This window comes from Gadus macrocephalus, chromosome 6 (assembly GCF_031168955.1).
Source record: "Gadus macrocephalus chromosome 6, ASM3116895v1".
Lineage (NCBI taxonomy): Eukaryota > Metazoa > Chordata > Actinopteri > Gadiformes > Gadidae > Gadus > Gadus macrocephalus.
The window spans coordinates 15,448,691-15,473,055 of NC_082387.1; the positions used below are offsets into that span (position 1 = coordinate 15,448,691).

Below are 24,365 nucleotides of genomic sequence, written 5' to 3' on the forward strand. Positions count from 1 at the left end.
TTTTGATTAATACTGTCAACATACATTTATAAAAGATCACTCAATCGTAAGAGAAATTGTCCAATTAATTGTCTGTCGTCGAGTGAGTTCTTTTCAAAGTAACCTGTCCTAACACAGTAAAAACAACAGTAGGACTCTATTGCAATAACAATTATTTTTTTAAGACCTGGAAGACATACAAAAAGCCCTTTCCAACATTCATGTAATATTCCAATATAACATAATAAGTTTTAAAAACATGGGCTTATTTGGCCTGTATTTGGTCAGTACATGCTGGTGATAAAATGTACCTTATTGATAAATAGAAATAGATAGTTAAACGCAGGAAAACAGCATTAAGCAAAGGCCCTCCCTAATTAAGCATTGCCAAGTAAACATAAATGAGCTTCTTCCACCTCACAAAATCAAATTTAAGTTAACTTGAGTTGTTAGACAGAAAACAAGTATATGCAACTTCTGGAGGATAAAGGCAAAAGATGACCTTGTGATTAACAATACAGCCGAAGGTCTACATGAATTCATGGCAAAACTAGAGCCATGATTTGTATCTTACATAACACATGTATGACCAGATAAAAGTGGACCCAGAGGGGACTCAATCCATTAGGAACGGTTTGTCACGCAACTTCTAAAGCAAGTAGGCCACCTTTAATATTAGAGAGGGTTTAAAGCTACTTTAAGCATAGGTAGTCAGACCCTTTTTATATGCAAGTACATGAGTATTAAACATAAACATAAAACATATCTGATCGCTTGTACCATTATCAGCTCTGCACTACAAAACATGCCTGTTCAATGACCGTGATGACTTGTATGAGACTATAAATAATCAACATATCCATGTGAAAAATACATATATAAAAAGATTTGTGTTCATATCCCTTCCTAACCCTTTTTAGCAGACAGGACACAGGTAAATAGAATAACGGTGTTTGAATAGAATTATCATCTGTTAACATGTTAGCATTGGCATGGTTACACTGACATAACAAACGTCTTGGCGTATGATGTCAAGACGGAGGACCATGCGCAGCAACATGATTGGTCGATGGATGGATAGTTTTAAAAACAAAGTCATCAATGGCTTTGTACAGTGGTATGTCTACAACTGAACAGTCTTCATCGCATGAAGACGTGGGTTTGTATGGGGGTGTGCGGTGGGGAGGGGACCGAGGCCGCGGCCAGTCCTTCCTCTCTTCTCCTCACTCGTCTCCCTTCATCTTCATCTGGGCCTGCATGTGAGCGATCATCTGGTGCATGCGTCTCAGCTGAAGGGCGGGAAATAACAATTGTTATTCAGCAATGCTAGACCAAAATGTATGTGTTGAAGGATAAATATACAATTTCGGTGGTCACCAAAACATCCAAAGTTACACAGGTTAATATATTAATTCCTTTTCCAATTTCATTACGCTTTCTTGGTAGAATAGCTCCATCTAGTGGCAGATGGTGGGAACGTCCATTAACCCCAGTAAATCGATAAAACGCTACAGGTTTTGTTCAGTTTAATTTACATTGAAGATGCATTACTTGAACTGAATTTAAAGGAGGAGTAAAAGGTACGCCACACTGGATAACACACAGTCCGTCCCCCCATGCTTTTGAATGGAGGGGATGCAGGAATGCTAACCCACAAAATAACTGGTGTAACAAGAAAATAATGATCTACATGACATTCAGCAATTCAAAACGAATGCAATTATTTTGAACCCCTGAAATAGATTTTGACCAAAACAGATTTAATCAATGAAGTCATCACACACACACACACACACACACACACACACACACACACACACACACACACCTCAGCCTCCTTCTGCAAGAGGATCTGGTCCTTATCCATGACATCCTCCTCCACGTTTCTACAGAGGGGCCAAACAAAGAGGACATTTGAGACGACATTCGGGGAACAATCCTTTGCACAGATCTAGCAGTGAACCGGTGGCCCTCTCACCTGCCGCTCCTCTTCAGTCTCTCGGAGCGGAAGTTCTCGTAGTGCAGGTCCTGGGTCACCTCCTGCAGGTCCTGCATGTGAGTCCTGCAGAATGAAATTAAAAAGGGTGACGCAATTACTTTTGTGTACACTAGGGGGCAGTAGAGCCTCTACTTAATTCACATCACGTTAATGGCTCAGTTATGGTCCCCTTCGATGTAACACAATGATCACAGAGACGCTTTGACTCAGTCGTGAACCTGTTTTGTTTGTGCGTCGGGTATAGTGAGCGGACCAATCACAGCCCCTGGTACTGCGTCGCCACCACGCAAGGTTACCATTTTTGGGAGCCGCACGTCAGGCCCTTGCGGTGGACGAAAGGAGGGTCCACAAGGACGCAAGTGGTCCGGAAAACCCCCTTGCGTTGCGTCGATGTGGAACCATCATTTGACCTTAAGGACCTCCATTAACCCCCCCACCAACTTCCACACGCCCTCCCACCCAACCCCCACCCACCCACCCACCCACCCACCCACCCAACCACCCACTCATCCTCCCACCCACCAATCCATCCACTCATCCTCCCACCCACCCACCCACCCACCCACCCCCCCACCCACCCAACCCCCACCCACCCACCCACCCAACCCCCACCCACCCACCCACCCACCCACCCAACCCCCACCCACCCACCCAACCCCCACCCATCCACCCACCCACCCACCCACTCATCCTCCCACCCACCAATCCATCCACTCATCCTCCCACCCACCCACTCATCCTCCCATCCACCCAATCTATCAACCATCCATCCATCAATCCAGCCCAACGAGTAGGCAGTGTCTTGGGGGGCAACCCGAGAGAGAGGGTGAGGCACTCACACCAACATGGTGCGCAGCTTGAGGAAGTCGTTGTGCTCGGGGTTCTCCACCTCCACCACGCCCCAGGGGTACAGCCGCCCGCGGATCTTCTTCCCCTTCACCTCGATCAGCTGGTTGGAGCCGATGACAGCGAAGGGAATGCTGGCCTGGGCAGAGCGAAACCGGCGGGAAGGGACAACGCCCCAGGTGGGGAGGGAGGGAGGGAGGGTGACACAGACAGGGAAAACAAGGAATCATGGTGTTATAACAGACGGGAAGTGCAAGGGAAGGAAGTAGGAGATAGGGTAAGACACTCAGGGGTAGCCATCACTCCCATGGGTCCCTGGGGAAACTGCTGAATAATAATGGATGACGCTTTATGAACAACAAATGCTGAAGACGCTTCAGAAGTGTTGGTGACGCGGGGCGGCGGGCAGGAAGTGACCTCACCTTCAGCACTCTGGTCTGCTCCTTGAACTCCTCGTCTTCATCCGAGTCGGCGTCGGGAAGCTGGTAGATCTTGATGCCGTGCTCGGCGATCTCGTCCAGGATCTAGAAGGAGGCAGCGCCGGGTCAACACCATCGTATGACATATAAACAGAAATAAAGAACCACCAGCCGCGTGTAAACAAAGTGCGTTCAACCCGACCGAGCCCGTTGCTTTAGTCCGCTTGACCGACGACATTTCACCGCAAAATAAAAGGAGTTCCCCTTAATTATTTTGCGAGTACTCTTTAGAAGATTACTCTTCTAAAGACTAAACGTATCAATGTAGATTACCTAACACCACTTATTCCGGAATACAGCTTCGAATCTGAATTCACTTTATATCGTTTTGGGGTCGGAGGAAGTTGGAAAACTAGCACACTTCAAGACACCTATTCCTCGGGAAAGGATAACGACTTGTGTCGAGGCAGAACAAAACAGCCGACACTAACTGGAGTAATTGGGAGAGACACATGGTGAAGGGCCTCACGTTTAACTAGACTGTGGCATGGGGCTTGGAGGGAATGAGAGGGGGGGGGGGTGGGGGAGAGAGAGAGGGGGCGGTCGACAACAATGTAGAGGCAGGTGTTTGTTTGTGCGTGTGACAACCGGTGAAGAAACAATGTCCAACAAAAGGAGCATTCTTGCGCGGCCAGCTCAGGCACAGATGTTGTGTATTTATTATTCCAAAATATCAAAGCCACATTTGACTTTTGCACACTATCTCCCCCTCCCCGTGGATAGCATATTTCAACCCACAATGCCGTTGTGTGTAAGGAAGCCAAGATAATATGGACGTGCTTGTTTTCCTGCCTCGGAGCTGGGGCTTTCATGTACCATATGAAAGGGCCAGACGGGTTGAGTCAGCCGGACCCAAGAGGCGAGCAGAGTTCAAGCAGGGCTGTGCTACGGACCAGACTACCGTTCCACCGCCGCTTGTTATGGCTGCTGCTGTGTTTTCTCAGTGGGCTCCCAGGGGTGTGTGTGTGTGTGTGTGTGTGTGTGTGTGTGTGTGTGTGTGTGTGTGTGTGTGTGTGTGTGTGTGTGTGTGTGTGTGTGTGTTATTGTTGGTAGCAGATCTAAAAACAAACAGATGTCGCGGGACCTCACGGAGAACGTGGCACACACACACACAACCTGGCGGAGAACGTGACAACTACACACAACCTGCCGAACATACGACCTCCCTTTCTCTATCTTGCACGCACGCACGCACATTGTGCATGCACACACACACACACACACACACACACACACACATGCTCATACACTGATGCTCACACACACACACACACACAAACACACACACAAACACACACACACACACACACACACACACACACAAACACACACACACACACACACCTCTTTGATATAGCTGGATAAACATCACTTTGCTGGAGCAAAACGAACATTTTGGGAAACATTGCAGACAATGGCAAAATAAACATATCTGACACAATGGCAGGGAAAGAATGACACAATCAACAAATACAGTGACAAGAGCAGTGAACCAAATGGTGCAACAAATCTCATACAGATTACTTGGCGAAAAAAAGCTTTAAAAGACTGAAAAGTTAAGAAGCAACACATACACAACAACTGTTTCCGAAACAACTTGTTTTTTTTGCAGACGAGGTCCAACCGTAAAACGCTAAGGGAAGACCCTATGTCACAAGCACTTCTTTGCGCAAACACAAATGCTGCAAAATGGCTATTTACCCTGAATTATTCACCAGAGTACCATGTGTTTACTGCAGCATGATGCCTATAATCATGAGCTCCAGAGAGTGATCCGATGAGAAAATCACTGGCTCCACCTAATCCATGTTGTTGCCAGACAATCCAGTGTAAGCGATGAGGCCCCCACGCCCGACTCTAGTCGGCCTTCATGTAGCGTCGTGCTTTCATTGGCCGAGCGATGCTGGCAGCGGCAGCCATTTTCATTTTATGACTATCTTGTTGGATTGCAACCAGGACACGGCACTGTATACAGTATAGTTATTTTGGGAATCTAAAAGTAATGAACCTAAATCATCAACGATCCTTTAGGTGATGGATAACAGACATCAAATCTGTCACCAGACTCACTAGTACTAATTACTCACTACTAGTAATGCTCTAGTGCCTTGCTCAAACCTGCTTGGAAAGGATTATGGACAGAGGAACGACACTCCTACCATGAGGGACGTTAAACAGGTCTAGTTCAATTAAAGCACATTTATTATAAGCTTATTTCATGTAAGAATTCATGTCGATAAATCTAATCTTAAAGAACAAACAAAGGGCTGCATCACCTTTCCTCATTTTATTCTATGGTCAAGTTAAAATTACTGAGGTGAATCAGTACGCTTTAAGAGACAATAGTCTCTTAAAGCGTATGTATGTATTTTTAGAGCTGAAACCCATTCTGGACCTTGTTGCCGTGAGTGTGTGAGTCAGATGTGACCTAAATACGGCTGAGCTCGTGCAGATATAATTACCTGGGTTAAGCCATGGGAGAAGTGGGCAATTTTGGAAAAATGAGAGTCTACGTGTCAAAAGTGCCTCACCACAACGTAAGAGTGGACCAATCCGACCATTACACGAATCCAGTGGCTGATTGCAGCAACACGAGGGAATAATATTTTTCTTGTGGTTTTTCCTTTTGTCAGAAGACAAATAGACCAAAACATATTAGCACAACTGAAATAACCACAAATCGTCAACTGGACAAAAGCCACCTTTAAAAACAAAACCCAGGGAGTAAACAAGAAGAAAAAAAAATCTGAATGAACATGTGTGCGTGCGTGTGTGGTAGAGCTGAAACGCCTTTGTGTCTCTTCAGGCCTGGCATGGTTTCTGTGTCAATTAAACCACGGCTGGAGCAGGTCGACCGGGGGAACAATACTTGGAAGTGGAAAAATTTACCAGAGCTCACGTATGAGATCAACAATGTGGAGTGAGAAGCACAAAACATGATGAAATCGACACAGAATGACACAAACATTAACATTATTACGGTCAAAACCTTGGCTTTACGCACCAGAATGTCACACATCCAAGGGTGCTTTAAGTTCGTCATTACACAAAATTACAAAAAACAAAATAAAGTAAGATGGCATCAGAGAAGAAATGTTCGGAGGAGGAAAATAAACCACCTCTTTCATTAAGTGTCATCTCTTCCATTCCTAAAGGGGTCAACATTTGGTCAACATTCGTTTTCTCCACCTCTCCCCCCCCTCCCTCCACCTCCCTTTCTCTCCATCCACCCCCCCCCCCCTCTCTCCATCCCCCTGCCCCTCTCTCCTGTCCTCTTCCTGCAGTGAACCTGAGGGGCAAGCGAGTACCAATAATACCTGAACCCAGGGAGGGCAAGGGGTATTACACACACACACACACACACACACACACACACACACACACACACACACACACACACACACACACACACACACACACACACACACACACACACACACACACACACACACACACACACACACACAATTAAAAAGACTGGCATCAAAGGAACTCTAGGGTAAAAGTGCATGGCTACATGCATGAGCCTAATACTTCAGTATGTGTGTGATGCAGGGCTTTGGGGATCCAGTGAGAGGATCCACAGCATAGTCTCAAACCATGGGGAATGAGACTTCTTCGCTCCCTCAGCTAAAACTCCCTTAGGCCACTCAGGGACAAAGGCAAACCGAACTGAATACACACACACAAGATTCAAGGGTCTTGATATGCACAGCGATAGACATGTACAACCGACAAAGGACAAGGCCAGTACTTTTAATTTTTAGCAGATTAAAGTAAAACCTTGTCACTTAAGTCCACTACAGCTTTCCTATACTGGCCCCTCACACACACACACACACACACACACACACACACACACACACACACACACACACACACACACACACACACACACACACACACACACACACACACACACACACACACACACACACACGTCTGGACTCATCGGACCAGGGAACACCAGTGGAGTGCACTGAGGCAACCAATGTAGCCATGGCAACAAATAGGCGTCACATTAAAAAAATAAAGGAAGAAAGAAAGGAAAGAATTGGAGCAAGTTTCAACAAATGTCGTCGTCCTCCTCCTGTGCCCGGCTGGTAGTAGTACAGTGGAGACCACCCACTGCACTCGGCCAGAGACTGATAACACTCATGGGGTCTGGTGATGAAGGGGGGGTTTACACACACAGGGTAGACCGGGTGCAGGGCTGGCATTTTGAGCCCTACTTCTTGCTCTGGTGATCACATGAGCCACGTGGTTCTGCACAGGGTGGGCTGAATATGACGCCTAAAGTTCACACTGTTATCGTCATGTACCTGAGATAGCCGGTCTGTGTGTGTGTGTGTGTGTTTGTGTTTGTGTGTGTGTGCGCACGCGTGTGTGTGTGTGTGTGTGAGCGCGTGCGTTTGCGTTTGTGTGTGCGTGTGGATGTGTGTGCGTGTGGATGTGTGTGTGTGACGACATGAGGGGAAATGTATATTTATTGTTATAAAATCCGCAAAAGTGTGGTACATGCCAGGTCACAATGCCTGCCGGACAGAAGGAAAGTAAATACACCCGCGTGTTGGAGGCTGTGAGCGGAAAGGGACTGCACAGAAAATCCCCCCCCCCCCCCCACACACACACACACACACACACACACACACACACACAGTAACCAGAGTTCAACTGTAATTCCTGACGAGTCCTTTACTTGTCAAGGAAAGCCTGAGAGCACACAAAGTCAGACATACGCACAGAGGACGTTAAGAATCAAAATATAAACCAAAACAACTCTGAATCCCTAAGCAGCAATCATTACGTGCTCTTCTGACGACCCCATCGCGTCGATTCCCCCTTCTCAAAGTAAACACAATCCACAACCATGTGATTGCGGTTTAACAAAGTATGATGACAATACTGGGTGGTGTGGGGGGGGGGGGGGGGGGGGGCAGTTTGCGGACCCTTAATGGGTCCCGCCGGGGCCCTGGAGAACCGGTTCACACCGCAGGAGCCCGGCAGAGAGCACACTGCGCACAGGATGGCCCGGCGAGACAATGGGGGGGGGGAACGAATGAATAGGCCTGTCCAGAGTGACATACAGCGTCAGTGAGGTGGGTGGGTGGGAGATCGGGCTGTCATGAGGAGATAAGAGGGAGCAGGAGGAGGTGGTGGAGGGTATGGCAGGAGGGGAACCTATTGTCTGTGGTTGTTTATGTTGTTCTGGTCCCATCAGGGAAGCAAGAACAGGGAAGGAGCTTGGTTCTCCGCCAACTGCCCATCACTCAAACCACAATTATTTGTTACCTGATTTGAGGCAACGAGGAAATTCTCTTCGCCGCTAACTTCAGAGTGAGGGAAGGCATGAGGCGGGACGTCATTTCCTTTTCCGTGGTACGATGACACCAACTAATGCCATCCACACCCATTTTTTCATCAGTCGTGATTAAGAATGAAACCAAAACATACAGCAAGAAAAAAAAAGAGAAACCAACTTGTTGTGAAGAACTCCCACCTGCTGCATGAGTCACATTCACTCTTCGCAGCAGGGGGTCCGAAGTTGAAAAGCCCCTGCGCATTCTCCCAGCGCCCACCTCTCAGACAGAAAACAAACTCCAGTAGGACCGCTCACCACTAAAGCCCTACACAGGATATGACTCCATGGGTGCAGATAGAGAGGATCAACCAGTAGGCCCGACTTGAGGCAACTTTATGAGTTACAGACCACTGTGACCGCAGCCAGGGAAATTGGCTTCAGAGGGCATTAAAGATTGAGCAGACAAAAGGGGCCCCCAGGAGGGCACTGCGTAATGGGAAGGCCATACCAGGAAAGCAGAAAGCCAAGGGGAGACTGCTAGGATGGGGGGGTGGAGGTTTTAGACAAGTGAACCAGAGGGTAGAACCCAGGGTGGCTATGGACTGCGGGCAAGCAAGGGCCGGTTCGTTGGCTTTGTTGCGTCCGTGTGACGCTATGAGCGAGCGCACCACCACGTCTTCTCGGTGAAAGGGTCTCGAGCCCTCTTGACAGATTGCAGGAAGTCTGCATTGTTCTCTACAAGCTGTTTCCCCCTAATAATGCGAGAAGGAGCTCGGCTTGAGCATGCATGGAGGCGGGGGGGGGGGGGGGGGGGGGGGGGAAGAAAAGGGGCCTTAACCGAGGGACAAACTGCTCGCAAGCGGTGAGAAAGTGGTCCTGGACAAGAAACAAATACACTAATAAATATCAGGGGAACAACGCCAGGGTGATCCATCATGCTTCGGTGGGGGTGGGCGGGGGGGGGGGGTCCGACAGGTTGTTGGATGCCGGCGCGCTGACCTCCAGCGAGCACCGCTACACCTTAGAACCTGGTGGAGGTCCCAAGCACCACTACACCCAATCTGATCCGATCGAGCAGCAGGCGATTGTTCCTCCACTTGGGAGAGTCACTCAAGGGACAATGGCAATTCAATCATTTCAGATTGAAGAAAGTGCGCGTACTCGCATGCAGGAGGTCACAAAGTCAGCTTGGCTCCGGAGGTTGAGCGGGTTGACTTTAACTGGAAGGTTCCTGGTTGGATTCCTGGCTCCTCCTAGCAGAGTGTCGAGGTGTCCCTCCCCCCCCCCCCCCAGATCAATTGCTGAATACAGTGTGGACCGAAGGGACTGGTGGCAGGGAACAGTGGGTTTTGTTCATCTAAGAGGGACCGCGGGAACTAGCGGGCAGCTTCTAGGAAGGCCACCACACAATACCGGGGCATTTTCTCAATTAATAAATCCCTTAAGGGCAAAAAACAATGGAGACGTTCATGTTTGATGCTGAAACCACTATTGTACTTTGGCAGAACTACTTGGGTCGTTTGTGGTACGAGCCGTTTCAAGTGCGGGTCCTCAAAAGCACGACTTGGCTGCAGGACAAGTGTTTGTGTGTACAGGTTGTATGTGTCCGCGCCCCTGAGGGGCCAATGGCTCTCTACTTTTTCCATAAGGTCACCATATCAGCCATTTTGTTGTTCCACAGGCGGACAGCAGGAAAGTAACCATTCTCCCACAGAGGAACCCGGTGAACAAAGCTGAGCTGGGTTAAGCTCCGGCCAGCCGGACAAGCGTCTCCGGGTCCTGAATGAGAGGCCAGCAGGAGCCTTCCGAGCTGGCCTGAGTATACGTTACCTATGGTCCACTCCTCCTTCTCCTTAGGATCCAAGAATGCTGTAGGAGAGACTGGCTGGAGGGACTTAAGCCATTAAGTCCATATACCATCCATCAGATTGTATTGGTTTATTTAATTAGTTGTTTATAACTGCCAATTACTTTCAGGGGTGGGGGCGTGGTGACCACACCCCTTTTCCCTTGTTTGCAGGCTGTCTTTCTGTTGTAAATGCTTGATTGAGCACAATCGTTAGCTAGATGGGAACATCGCCACGCTCGATAGCATGGCTCACCACCTGCCATGCGCTTTACATTTAGTTGGATACGGTATTTCATTCATCACTCAATTCTAGACACTCCTTACTACACAGATGCATTTTCTTTTCCCAGGCTTTTTATGCCTTCATGGAGGAATGGTGAAGACGGACAGGAATTCAAACCCGGGTCGCTTCAAGGCTTATTGCCCATGTGGTTACCAACTACACTGCAGGGTTGAGCCTCCAAGCTGCCCCGCTCCACTGATTCATGGACCTGCCCACCAAAGAGTAACTGGTTGGGTGGTAATTCAGTCAAGTTAAATATACTTTTAAAACGGTCCATTGGTATGACTCCAATTTGTTGTCTTTCCGAGCATGAGTCAGGTTGTAACAGTCAGCCATGGTATCATTCCAGATTGAAGCTCCATAGAAACAGAATAGATGCAGGAACCACACTGATATGACTGGAACCATTGTTCCACATAATGGACGGTGGCGAAGGCTGTAGGGTCAGTGTTAAGGCCGATCCAGCAACGCCTCAGTCTTTCCCGTATGTCAGATCGTTTCAGCCGGCTATATCCCCGTGTTGTGTGAGCCTGTGGACGTGTGTGGGTGTGTGTGTTTACGTGCTGACCTCCATGCAAGCATGCGCCAGCAGGGAGCTGAGGAGCATGTATGCAGGAAGACACGGTGTTCCAACAGGATGTATGTCGCACAGCGGGCGACCGGCGGAGGCGTCTTCTTTTCTGAGGTAAACCTCCGCTCATCATCCCACCTTTTCCTCCGTTGGATGCTCCCACCCCGACCCTCTGACCCATTTGGCTGGACCATCAATACGATAAAAAAAAAAGTTGTGTGGGGTTTTGTCTTTGTTCACACACCCCTTATCTTGCACATCAGGCAGAACACGTGTCCCATTCTAACACAAACACGCGGATGTGCACCTGAACTGGAGCCGTTATTCAGGGCAGCTGGCCAGTGGCTCCTGGTTTATTATTCTCCTGTTGAAATGCAGATGGCTAAACCATATGACCAGAGCCGGGAAACAAGCAAACACATTAATGACTTCTGACCTCGCTACCTGCAGAAAATCGGGCTTACCACCCTGATTGGCCTCAACCACTTGATAAATTCACCTTCATAGCGCCGGTTTGTTTGTGTTGGTTGCAAATGTGTGTACGGGCGAGGAAGTGAGTCTGTCTGTGGATGCGTGCCTGTGTGCATGTGTGTCCCACTCACCCTCCTCTTCAGACGATCCCTCTCTTTCAGTGTGAGTGTGTCCGCCTTGGCGATGACGGGGACGATGTTGACCTTGCTGTGTATGGCCTTCATGAACTCCACATCCAGAGGCTTCAGGCTGACAGCATGTAGACGTTGGGCAGAGGACGAACACCAACAAGCGTGAGTAGGTAATAAACAGACGGGAAGGAGAAGGTCATAATAACAGCGGAAGTTTCAACAGGTGACGATTGCCTGGGAAAAGTCTGTGCTTGTGTGTGGCTCATTATGTTTGTGTGTGCGTTTGTGCGTGTGCGCTCATGTGAATGTGTGCCTGCATACATCTGTGTGTGGGTGCCTGTGTGCGTGTGTGTTGGTAATGTGTATGTGTATGCAAGTGTACAAACGTGTGGCGATATGCGTGTGCTTTTACGTGTGTGTGTCTGTATTTGTATGCACACGTTGGCGTGTGGCTCACCCGTGTCCGAAGGGAGAGATGAAGTAGAAGCAGCAGTGGACCCTGTTGTCCACGATGTGTCTCCGGTTCAGCCCGCTCTCGTCGTGAAGGTAGCGCTCAAACTGGTTGTCGATGTACTGGATGATGGTCTTGAAGCTGTGGCCGGGAGGAGACGACAAAGAGAGAGGCAGACGGCTAGGACACCTCTTCAACCACCACGCCGTTCACATTTTTCTATGTGTACGTTTTATTTGACACTGAGTGATTTGAGGAAATTCCTCAAGCAGGCCGAGAGAGGATAAGGGGTATTGTGGGATATCCAGCTAATCTGCGACACATTTTGGACAATGCACATTAATGACTTCCTTTGGAGCTACCCAACAAGGTCAAAGTCCCTGGCTTGGTGCCCAGCGCCTCCTTTTGCCTCAACCAGCACAATTTCATTAAACCAACAAAAAATAAACAGCTGAATGAATGAATTGTTGTTAACTTCAGCTGTAGAGTAAGCATTAAATGTGGCACAAGCCGTAATAGTAATCGTTATATTTTTCCATACCACAAACTCACCAGCCTCTGTGCGTCGTCTAAGGTTGCTCCAAGTCTTGTCACAAACATGACAAAAGCTGAAGGAAACTACGGTGAGGGAGGGTTTTTTAGAAACGCTCCCCTGACAGCGGCGGGGGCTGCCTCGGAACCCAGAGGTACAAAAAGAGTCGTGGCGGGACAATCAACAGGAAATAGACCCAGGAACGCGAACAACGAGAGAACGGGGAGGGAGGTTTCGGCTCCAGATGCCACGCACACAAACATCACCAAACACACCAAACTAACACTCACACACACATACAGATATCAGTGTGTACAGGTACGGAAACAAACACTTTAACAGAAACCCGTGGGAGGAGGAGTAGGGAAAAGCTGTCCAAAAAGATACTTGAGAGAGGGAGTAGTGGAGGACGGGAGGGAGGGATACATGCAAGGCACTTCGACTGCACTAGCTCCACCAATCTGCCGACGCACGTCCACCCACACCCAGACACCCACCAGTCCTGGCTGTTAATGGCGTCCCCGTATCCGGGCGTGTCCACCACGGTGAGGCGAAGCTTCACTCCTCTCTCCTCAATCTCCACCGTCGATGCCTCGATCTGAACCGTCCGCTCTATCTTCTCTGCGGAGGGAGAGCGGGAAGGGGAGGAGGAAGAGACGTGGGTGTGGTGGGGAGGGAGAGAGAGACGGAGGACAGGGTTGATAAACAGCAAACGCGTTGAAGCGCTCCGGGACAGACCGGTATCTCTTCTTTCATTCCTCTCTAAAACACTGGAACGTGCCATTGCTAACCAACTGTCCTCCTATCTCTCATCCAACAACCTGCTTGACCCTCACCAGTCAGGCTTCAAGAAGGCACATTCCACTGAGACGGCTCTCCTCGCGGTGACTGAGTCCCTCCGTGCTGCCAGAGCCTCGTCCCTCTCATCGGTTCTCATTCTCCTCGACCTGTCTGCAGCATTTGACACGGTGAACCACCAGATCCTCCTTGCCACTCTTGCTGAACTTGGCATTGCTGAATCTGCTCTTTCCTGGTTTACATCCTACCTGACGAACCGCACCTATCAATTAACATGGAATGGCTCCTTGTCCAAACCTTGCACGCTTGAAACTGGTGTCCCTCAAGGCTCTGTACTGGGGCCTCTTCTGTTCTCCCTATATACCAGATCTCTGGGCTCTGTAATTACATCGCACGGCTATTCCTATCAATGCTATGCTGACGACACTCAGCTTTTTCTCTCTTTCCCCATATCTGATAATGCCCTGATTGCAACACGCATATCGGAATGTCTGGACGTAAGCAACTGGACAACTGCCCATCACCTGAGGCTTAACCTCAACAAAACCGAGCTCCTCCTAATCCCAGGGAAAGATGGCTCAGTGGTGGAACGAGCTCCCTGCTGTTCTCAGGACCGCAGAGTCGCTCACTATCTTCCGAAAAAGGCTCAAGACTCACCTGTTCAGAGTCCACCTCGACTCTGCATAGCCACCCTCCCCCTTCTGGCCACCATTGTACATTGTATTGTATTGTGTTGTATTGTATTATAGTACTTAACTGTGTAGCAACTGCAGTAGCTGCTATCAATGCTGTAACACGGGGAATTGGTTAGCCTAGCAATTGTTGTACTTGCACTTGGTTCTATGAACATCCTTACTGTACCGACAGCGATATATTGTTGCACTTCTTATGACAAATGTACTTATGTAAGTTGCTTTGGATAAAAGCGTGTGCTAAATGCCCTAAATGTAAATGTAACTTCCCGTATCCTGTGTCATGGCAGCTACACTGTAAGCTCTGTGAAACATGCATTGCCGGTAACTAGGGATGTTAACTGATGACTGTTTGACTGCATCAACATTAACCGATCAATCTTGTTGCTTATCGGTTAAAAGAATTGTTGGGGTCAGTGTGGACTGTGGAGTGTGTGTTGGTTTCACTTCACACAAAAAGATGATCAGATGAGGTGACTTATTGAAAGTTGGACGGACACCACGTCTCTAGCCTACTGTTTAGTTTCTCCTCAAGTCTTAATTATTCCCGCATGCGAGCGGCGGAGAATATGATCTCTAAATTATTATGGACAGTAGACTAAACAACTTATTACTACATTTCAGGATATTCTATGGTAACAGATAAGGTAATGATAAATCATCTTGTGTTATTATTATTATTATTACAACCGTCACCTCCAAACTAAACAAGCGGCGTCTCTTCGGAGCTGTAATTTTCTTAAATGAGCCCCGGCAATGTTTCAAATGAGCTCCTACTGTGCCCTCTTCCGATTGGCCCCTGGTGAATCCCGCGCAGGGTCTCAACCAGGTCCGCGCCATCTCAGAACATTGTTGGCATTCGAGCCCGCTCTCCACACACGGTCAACTTGCAGTAAGCATGCCTCAGAGATACAGCAGAGATACGAAATAGCAGGCGGCTGCCGTGGCTCGAAATGGCTGTTATTTCAAATTTCAAAAAAATTGCACATTCTAATCTGATCGGTTAACCGGTATAATGAGGCTCGGTGGTCGGCTAAGAATATTTTACATTTTCGCCATCCCTACCGGTAACCTTGGTGTGAGCTACAAGAGCCAGGTGATGGAAACACACATGAGGGGATAACATGTTTAACATGTAAAAAGGGGATTAACGTGGTTGTAATCCATTAAAGAAAATGCGGGGGGGGGGGCATAACAGATCAAACTAGAATTTAAGTCGTGACATAAGGACAGGAGGGTCGTTTGTTCTTTCAAACTAATACAACAGGCATTCCCCACATTCCTGCCCGTGCACAGCTCTGCTGGAGACTTAAACAGACATTTTTCTATTATTACAGTGTGTGAGTATGTCAGTGTGTGTGTTTGTGTAAAAGGGAGCTTTGACAAAGCATCATACTTCCCAGAGTAGACTACATGGCCCATCCCTTCGCTGCCCCTGGTCAGAAAAGCTATTTAGACTGTCTGATGGTGGGGGCATTTGTTTTGAAGCAAAACAAAAGTACCTGCCTGTTGTTGCGTATTTGTTATGTTAAAAAAATGGGCTGTTGCAAAGTTTCCCTGTCATCGTACACAAAAAAAGATCAACATGTTCTGAACATTTGTTGTTGAATCCAATATCAAGCTAGAACTTAGATACATACAAAACTACTGTACTTATACTACTGTATATATATATTACAAGAAAATATTATAATATTTAGTTTAAATTGAAATTAGATTACAAAAAGTTGTTACTCCTGTGTAAAAAAGTAATCCCTTTTCAATTGTATTGCTATGACTATCCTGCTATATATTTCCCCTACCGTATAGCCCATTGTAGAGCATTACATTTGAAAGTGAATGTCAGTGTGCATGTGTGTGTGTTAGTGGGTGATTTACCTGCCGCTCCAGGGATGTAGCGCTCAGGGTAGAGGTCAGTGAGAAAAAGGCTGTTTATCAAGGTGGATTTCCCCAAGCCGGACTCCCCTGAAAGGAGAAGAAGTGGATTCAGATATATGGGTCTACCGGTATAGCATAGCTCAAACTAAATGTCTGATAAATGTTCTACTGTGAAGCAAGGGGGTCGTCTCCTACCCACAACCATGAGAGTGAATTCAAAGCCTTTCTTGACCGACTTGCGGTGGACTTGATTCGGGAGGTTGGCAAAGCCCACATAACCTGCGGTCTCCGGAAACTGGAAAACAATATAAAACAGCCTTTAGGAACACAGAGTGGTTTGGCTTGATAACAATTATTAAGGACTTATCACTGAAATACATGACAACACCAATATCACACGGTCTCTTTGAACCCCAAACAATAATGCTATAGAAAAAATGTACTGTGGATTTGATGGATACCAAAGTACTGGCTTTATTCTATTTGTACTGTGCAACCTATTAAAATCCATACAATATTTAATTTGTATAACATCATCCATAATATTATATCAATATACTGTAAAAATCGAAAAAGGGCCAGAAATGACGAGTTCAGACAATAGTTAAAAAATAATCCTAAAATCACATCAATATTTAGGTTAGGTTCCATTCCAACTTCAATATTTATGCTCCACCAAATCCCTCCCGAATATTTTTGAGTTTGTATATGTGTGCACATGATAAATGTGACAGATTTGAAGGAGCGGTCAGGAGAGCTTCAAAGAGAGGGAGCAAAATAAAAAAACTGAATGAAGTTGATGGTAAATGATCATGAACTTTCAGTGGCCACCAATAACACTAAACAACAAAATCAGGCTGTCCACAACTCAGAATTTCATTAGTTGACTAAAGGCATCAATCCTGACTATAATTCGACAGGTCATAAATCTTTTCACATTTAAGGAATGGCATAAGCTCAACAAGTTTAAAACCAACACTTCGAAAGTGCAATCTTAATGATTTATCCATTAGGGACATTTGAAACATGAGAAGCAAGCCGTTTAATCACGTTCTAGTTAGGCTGCTGTTTAGTGAAGGGTGATTTGTAATTTGCAGATTGTGTAGAAATGATAGCGTTTTAAGTCTGCCGCTGATATTTGGAGTGCCCTAATCTAGCTAACATCAAAAATCTTTCCAAATTAAAAAAAAATAAAAACGTACATACTATACAGGCTGCTATTGAGTTGTGTGGTTATCAGCTCTATGCCGCTTTGAAAATCACTTTCAGTTCTGATGTCGGGGTGTTCCTGGCGGGCTGTCATTAATATAATTGTAAAACTTGACTAACGTTGGGGGAACTCCACCTACTCCACCAGCCAGTAAACATGGCGAACAAACCTATTTTAGTCTCAACAACAATGAAACCTGGGGACTATAACAACAATGGAAGCACCAAAGATATAAATGTGACTACTTGACCACCCCAAACCTTGGTTCTTTGACGGCCAAGAGCCCAGTGACTAATTAAATCCCTAGTTGACACTATGAGGGGTCGGTGTGTCGGGACACGTCAGACTTACCTCGTCCTATTATCCTAATCATCCTCATTAATCTCATTGCTTGGACACTATATTCTATATCTTTGTAGATCACACACACACACACACACACACACACACACACACACACACACACACACACACACACACACACACACACACACACACACACACACACACACACACACACACACACACACACACACACACACACTAACATAAGCAGATAGCCGACTCTTGCTTACCTTCCCTTTCTCTCCAGACTGAGACATGGCTGGGATTTTCTGCTCCTTGGACAAATCTGCCAACACAACACACATTAACATTAATTTAAATCATGTATTTCACCAAAATGTGAGGTGTGTTTAACAGGACCATATGCACCTGTAACAAGCGTCTTAGAGTACCATATTAAGCGCTATATACATTTCATTTATTATTATTATTATTATTAATTCAAACTATTCTCTTGACACAGCCAAAATTCTTACGAGATTTGTTTACCAAAAACGATAAGAACCTTCATTTTGCCAGTGTCGACCACATGACCTAAAACCATAAACGTTGAGGAGTAGCACAACATACCACCAGATTTTATGTACACAACAGTGACAAGATTACAGGGTTATAAAGTAGGCTTACTAAATGATCTCACACCCTAAATGGGGTCTTGTATAAATAAGATATGCCTAAGACATGGAGACCAAGCAGTGTGCAGAGGGTGTATTGGTGAAACTGTATCTGGATGGCTGCATTCCATCTCAAATACACCTGCTCCTGACAGCTCAGGGTATGAAGCAGGACAAAGTCAGATCGGGATTCACGCTCATCACCCATAAGAAATGTTCTCGCGTTTGCAAGATACTTTCCCTTGAACCGGATCCAACCATCACTCCTTTGGCACGAGCACGGACGTCAAGCAACCGCCCAACACTTTGTCATGACTCGGTCTCGGTTATATGGACATGGGGATCTGGCAGGGAGCTCTGACTCGGTCAGGGTGGGTTGTGCTGAGCCCGGTGGAGGAACAATGATATTTACCCTACTGGTTCCTGAGGACCTTCCTATGCATGGGGGCTCGGCCGATCAAGGGGTGAGCGCACGTGTCTCACCAGCGACCGTGAGGAATTAATGAAAACAAGAGTCTGGCACGGCCAGGGTGGACGGAGGTACATTAGTGTGTTGAGGCCGCCGGCGTGCAAAGGTTATCCCACAGGGTTTGGAGGCAAAGCACTCGGTCCTCCTGCCTTGTTGACAGGTGATGGAAGAGTTTGACATTGCCGTTGATTGTAATTGAAATAACAAACTGTCAGTGGCACAACGTGATATCCTAATGTTATTTTTTAAGGGATAGAGTGTTGGACAGAGATAAAGTATGGTAAAAATATGAAAAAACACCCCCCCACCGAAACACCAGTGTTTTTTCTGGACTGGCTCTGTGGGAACCAGCAATAAGTCCTAAGGCAAATTAATTAAACTTTTCCATTATCACCGTGTTAATAACAAAAGACAACACTACAGGACACCCAAGCAGGAGGCATAATGCAAATACCCTCCCAAACAACAATGACCACTTAATCTGCCTGGTTTCTAAATTACAAGCATAAAAGCACCAGACCGACACATGGGCACAACGGCGCACTGGAAAGTACCTCCAAACACCGGTTACACACTCACACTCACACAACCAGACTCGCCAGACCTGGGGAGGAGATTAAATATTTCGGTCCAAAAGGCGGCAAATGCCACTTTCTAAAGCTATTTTCTTGGCCGGCGAGGCCACCAGTGATTTATGAGCTGGACTGAAGCCCTGCAGGCACAGCAGGACTGGTGCTGCCAGTCAGCCTCCTAGCGGGCCGTGTCAAGGGTCCACACACACACACACACACCCTAGCCCGTGTATGCCAAGGAGCTCTTGCTCGTCTCGGGAGAATGAAAGAGTCACTTCTCACACCACGTCGATACAGTGAAGCACACAGAACAACCAGTTGTAAGGGCTGATTTTTGGCAACAGATCTGAGCACCGGGACCCTCCACCCCCCGCCCCCCTGCTGCTGGTCAGATACCTGTAGAGGAAGGACAAAGGGTCGCCCCGCAGTACACCGCAGAACAAGGATACAGGCGGACTAGAGGTTACGTTGGCCAGTTATTGCCGGGACGTTTTGGGACAGGAAAAGTGGAGGCAGGCCAAAAATGGTGGCAATTGTAAAATAAATACATAAGACAATTAGTGAATAGCCCTCTGCCAGTGAAACCCACGCATCATTTCCATCATATCTATACAATTATTGAAAATGGCTGCCATCTTATAACAACTTTTTAATCAGTCGTTACATTTATTCTTTAATGACTTGTTAAAACATTATTAAAATCATTTTTAAATCAATTACATAGCTACTTTCGGGTCAGCATAATTAAAAGAGCATGTTTAGCTCCGTCCTATTCTACTGCACTGAGAATAATTTTTTTTCTGTCATTTGTCCGATGACAACGTTTATTTGCCGGGCATTTCCGGCCGGAAATAAATATCTAATCCAACCTCTGACACACAGTAGTGGGATATGATGGACTTGAGGCAGAAGCCTTACATGTACTAATATAAACGGGAGGATAACAGGAGGCCTGACTTTCATACAATACAGTACTGTTCAGGCCATAGGTCAGATATGGAGGTAGGCATAGTAATGGCACAACACCAGTGGGAAAGCCTTGGTTTGTTGCTACTTTATAATGCAAGGCCTGTAACCGAGAGAAAACAAATGTCACAATAGGCGGAATGAGTGGGCCTTTCAAGCCGCAAGGAAACCAGCAGGCCTGCTAATAACACACAGGGTTTAAAGCGCAGGATGAGGCTTTTATGATGATGGGGACAGGACGGGAAGTCACAAAAACAACACATGAGAGTCAAACAGCCAATAAGAAATAGGCTTTTCACTCGACAAATAGTACCTACCTTCTTAACAAGTCGTCTACAAGATGTTTATGGCCCTAACCTACAGGTATACATTTAAAAAAGTGATGCATATAATGATAGAAGCCTAATAGACAATGATAGTACTCTACTACAATACTCCTAGATTGACTTTCCAGAAGTGATAGAGCAGTGATAGATGGATGATTTAGCGCTTAGGGACCATATTTCACTTATTGTCAAATTGCTATCGATGTTATTGCTATAGATTTTCTGTAGTTCTCCGGGCACAACTCTCTTCCTACATACGCCTTGAGTGGGTTGTCAAGGAAGCTTGTAGGAAAAGCATTAGTCATTAAGTATATATAATTAATTATAATATACTAATAATTAAGTAATTATTCTATGTTGGGGGCGGATTCATTAAGGCATAATGCAGTTTACATAACTATGAAATAAGAATATATAACCAAGAACACATTATTTCAAAACAGGTTTTCAGTTGGGTTTTTACTGTTTTCTTTAGAAAACATCAACATTCAATATTTCAGGATGTTTAATATACTTGTATAATGTCCCAGGAATCGTTGACATTATAAATAGGTCATTGATGACATTTGCTTTTGTCCTCCTTATAGTATGTTGACCCTTTTCAATGCACAGATAGAAAAAGATAGAAATAGGTCATTAAAAATATGCTCAGTAAAGAAAAAAAAGAGAAATTAATGAAGAATTTGGCACATTTCCGGCTGAACAAGATCAGACACGCACACAAAAAAAGGTGACTGCATAGTCAAGTTACATTGAGACACACACAGTTCGGTGAAGGTTGCAATTAACTTCCCCCTGTAATATAACCTTAGCTGGATGCTCCTACCACAAGTTGTGATGTTTCAGCAGCAACTATTCAGAGGCTGAGGTAATCTGGCCTAAACTGGAGGAAGCCATTGTTCAGGGAGTAGAATAAGAGGAAGAAAGCTTCCTGGGCATAAATAAAAACAAAAGGACAAGGATTTTGAGGCGAGAAAGTTCTCTCTCTTCTCTACTCTCGAGTTCAATTCGAAATGTTAAGTGTCCAGCAAGCCACTGGGGCCAGCTAGCCCTATGTAAAACCAGAGGAGCACTGTAAAATGTAGATCAATGTGATCAATCCAGAAGATATTGACTTAAGGTCAAATCCTCAATGATCGGTGATCCTTGTGATAATTTATTTTTGCATGTTGTCTAGCTATACATATTTGAATATATTGTCAGTGTTGCAATACAAGTGTTATTATTAACTCTGATGAAGGATTAGACTTTAGACTGCCATTTACATGCCTGGTAGTGTAGGTGTCAATGATGAACTATAAATGTATATAGTATTATGCAAGTATTAGCCCAGGGGGAATCTCAAAATGTAATTTATGTTTACTTTTCATCATAGATAGACAAATGTCTTCCCTCTCTGCTGTGTGGGATGATCTAGACCAGAGGAAGTGCAGGGGTCAATTAAGGGTTACAAACACTGTGGTTTAGAAGGCAAGAGAATCGGGTCTCGGCATTTCCTGCCAAATTTATCACAGTTACTATTTGCCATTGCATCTGAACAAGCACCACTTCCAAGGAAGTTAATGAGCTCACTGAGCCATAAACACAAGTCAAGATGGATGATAATTCTACAATGCTGGCTCTCCGCCATCTCTTAACTAAGGCATACGCATTACACACAATGAAAGTGATTATTGTTTCCCTGTGTTATTGCGAGGTTGTCTAAACATGACATGTATTGTGTACCAGCATGCTATAAGTTCAATGGTGGTGAATTAATCGGATGTTGAAAAGTTTCAGTAAGAATGTGCCCGTTTGTATATTTTCATAAGAACAAGTGATAGCTGCATTTATGGTGCAAATCTGGGGGTTTGGGAATGGGAACATTAGAAAGGCCCCTCTGTCGGTGGCAATTTGTCTACCACACCCAGTTTGTCCGACGCTGTCGAATTTCTATCAAACATCAACTTTAAAACAATTTAACTCTTACATTGACACCCGAATTGATCAGCTGAATATACAGATCAAATACCCCCAAATTTCCAACTTTTTATTCACGATGTGCGTGATGAAATACATGAACTACGGGCGCCGGAGAAAAACTTCGTTACATGTCAAACTGTTGTGCTCAACAGTTGTTGTCGCGATGTCACGATGACGTATACACGTGAAGTCCCCCAACAATAGTTTTCACATTAGCCTCGTACAAAAAACACGCTACAATATGTGGCGCTTCGTTGTCTTACCTGGGCGTAACTTTTAAATATGTATACAGACGCCTTTATCTGTCGACTTCAGCCAGAGCCCAGGAAGGGATACCCGGAAGTCGTTCCAGTTATTCCAATTCCGCCCTAGTGCCCTCCCAGACAGCAAGCCGACATTGAATACATATTCATTTTCCATCTGAATCCTCATTATGGTTGATATTGAAATTTCAATGCAAAATAAATGTTGGATCAACATTATGATTAGGCCTACCATATCGATGAAACCTGATGTTATTAATGTTGATGGCAACAACGTTGGAACAACATTGTTATCTTTATGATTGAATAAGCATTGATATTTGGTTTACTGGGCGATATTGCCAATGTGCTGAAAAGTCATTGATTTAGAGTTGACTGGGAAATGACCGTTGTTGAAAAGCCATCGACATAGCCTATACCTGAAAATATGATTGAAAATGCATTGATATATAGTTGTCTGGGAAATATGATTGAAAATGCATCGACATATAGTTGACCGGGAAATATGATTGAAAATGCATTGATATATAGTTGACCAGGAATTATGATTGAAAATGCACCGAAATATGATTGAAAATGCATCGATAGTTGACCGGGAAATATGATTGAAAATCCACCGATTTTTGGTTGACCGGGAGATCATTGGGTGGTAGACCAACGTACTGCACAGGACACATCTCATTTCTGGACCCTTGACCAAGGGTAGTAAACTGAGGGTTTAATGTGTATCATAGTCTAGCTAGCTTGTGTTAATTTATCCTTAATTAAATTTAGAGAATAGATTATAGGTAATAGATAGATAGATAGATAATAGATAGATAGATGGGTAGAAAGGTGAGCAGGCATTTACTAACTGGTAAATGTTTTTTATTATTATTATTCACGTTATCCCCATAACATTTAGCTATTACTGTGTATGGAAATAGATAAATACAATGCAATACAATACAAATATAAAGTTAGGAACGCTAATAAATGTAATTTGTAAAATAAGTGTTATCTGTCTTGTCGCGCTCAATGAACGCGTTTGCGAATGTTCAAGAACCTTCCCACGTCATTTGACGCGATCGCGATCGTCTGTTGCCGGTTAGGAATGGATTACTATGGATGACGTAGGCCGGTACAATTTTCGCCCCCGGTACAATTTTAACGTGACAGTGCCTCTATGATTTCCCGGAAATGTGAACAAGTGAATGCAAACATTGTCCCGAGTGTTTAGCGCTCTGCACAGCCACCCCAGACTGTCAGCAGGGAATAGGCCTACGTCGAAATGCATGTACGTCATTATTTGAACCTTTAGTATGGTTAAACATGACTATCAATCATTATAACAACGTTTATAGGTCATAAAAGTCGAAAAAGCATAATAGGTCCCCT

At 45.5% G+C, this 24,365-nt stretch overlaps 1 protein-coding gene across 2 annotated transcripts; it reads right to left on the reverse strand.

Moving 5' to 3' along the window:
* Positions 1-139: 139 nt before the first annotated feature.
* zgc:63587 (uncharacterized protein LOC393431 homolog) lies at positions 140-23,121 on the reverse strand. 2 transcript variants are annotated; one of them, XM_060054425.1, is made up of 12 exons: positions 22,989-23,121; positions 18,047-18,102; positions 16,457-16,556; positions 16,262-16,348; positions 13,391-13,514; positions 12,368-12,502; positions 11,911-12,028; positions 3,247-3,348; positions 2,818-2,963; positions 1,958-2,041; positions 1,808-1,865; positions 140-1,268 (listed from the first exon to the last, which is right to left on the reverse strand). In XM_060054425.1, exons 2-12 carry the CDS (start codon positions 18,071-18,073, stop codon positions 1,203-1,205), a joined length of 1,047 nt encoding a protein of 348 aa, XP_059910408.1. In that variant the 5' UTR covers positions 18,074-18,102; positions 22,989-23,121; the 3' UTR covers positions 140-1,202. The 2 variants fall into 2 exon arrangements, with proteins under 2 accessions (XP_059910408.1, XP_059910407.1); XM_060054424.1 differs by lacking the exon at positions 22,989-23,121 and having other exon boundaries at positions 18,047-18,122.
* Between the last annotated feature and the right edge of the window lie 1,244 nt (positions 23,122-24,365).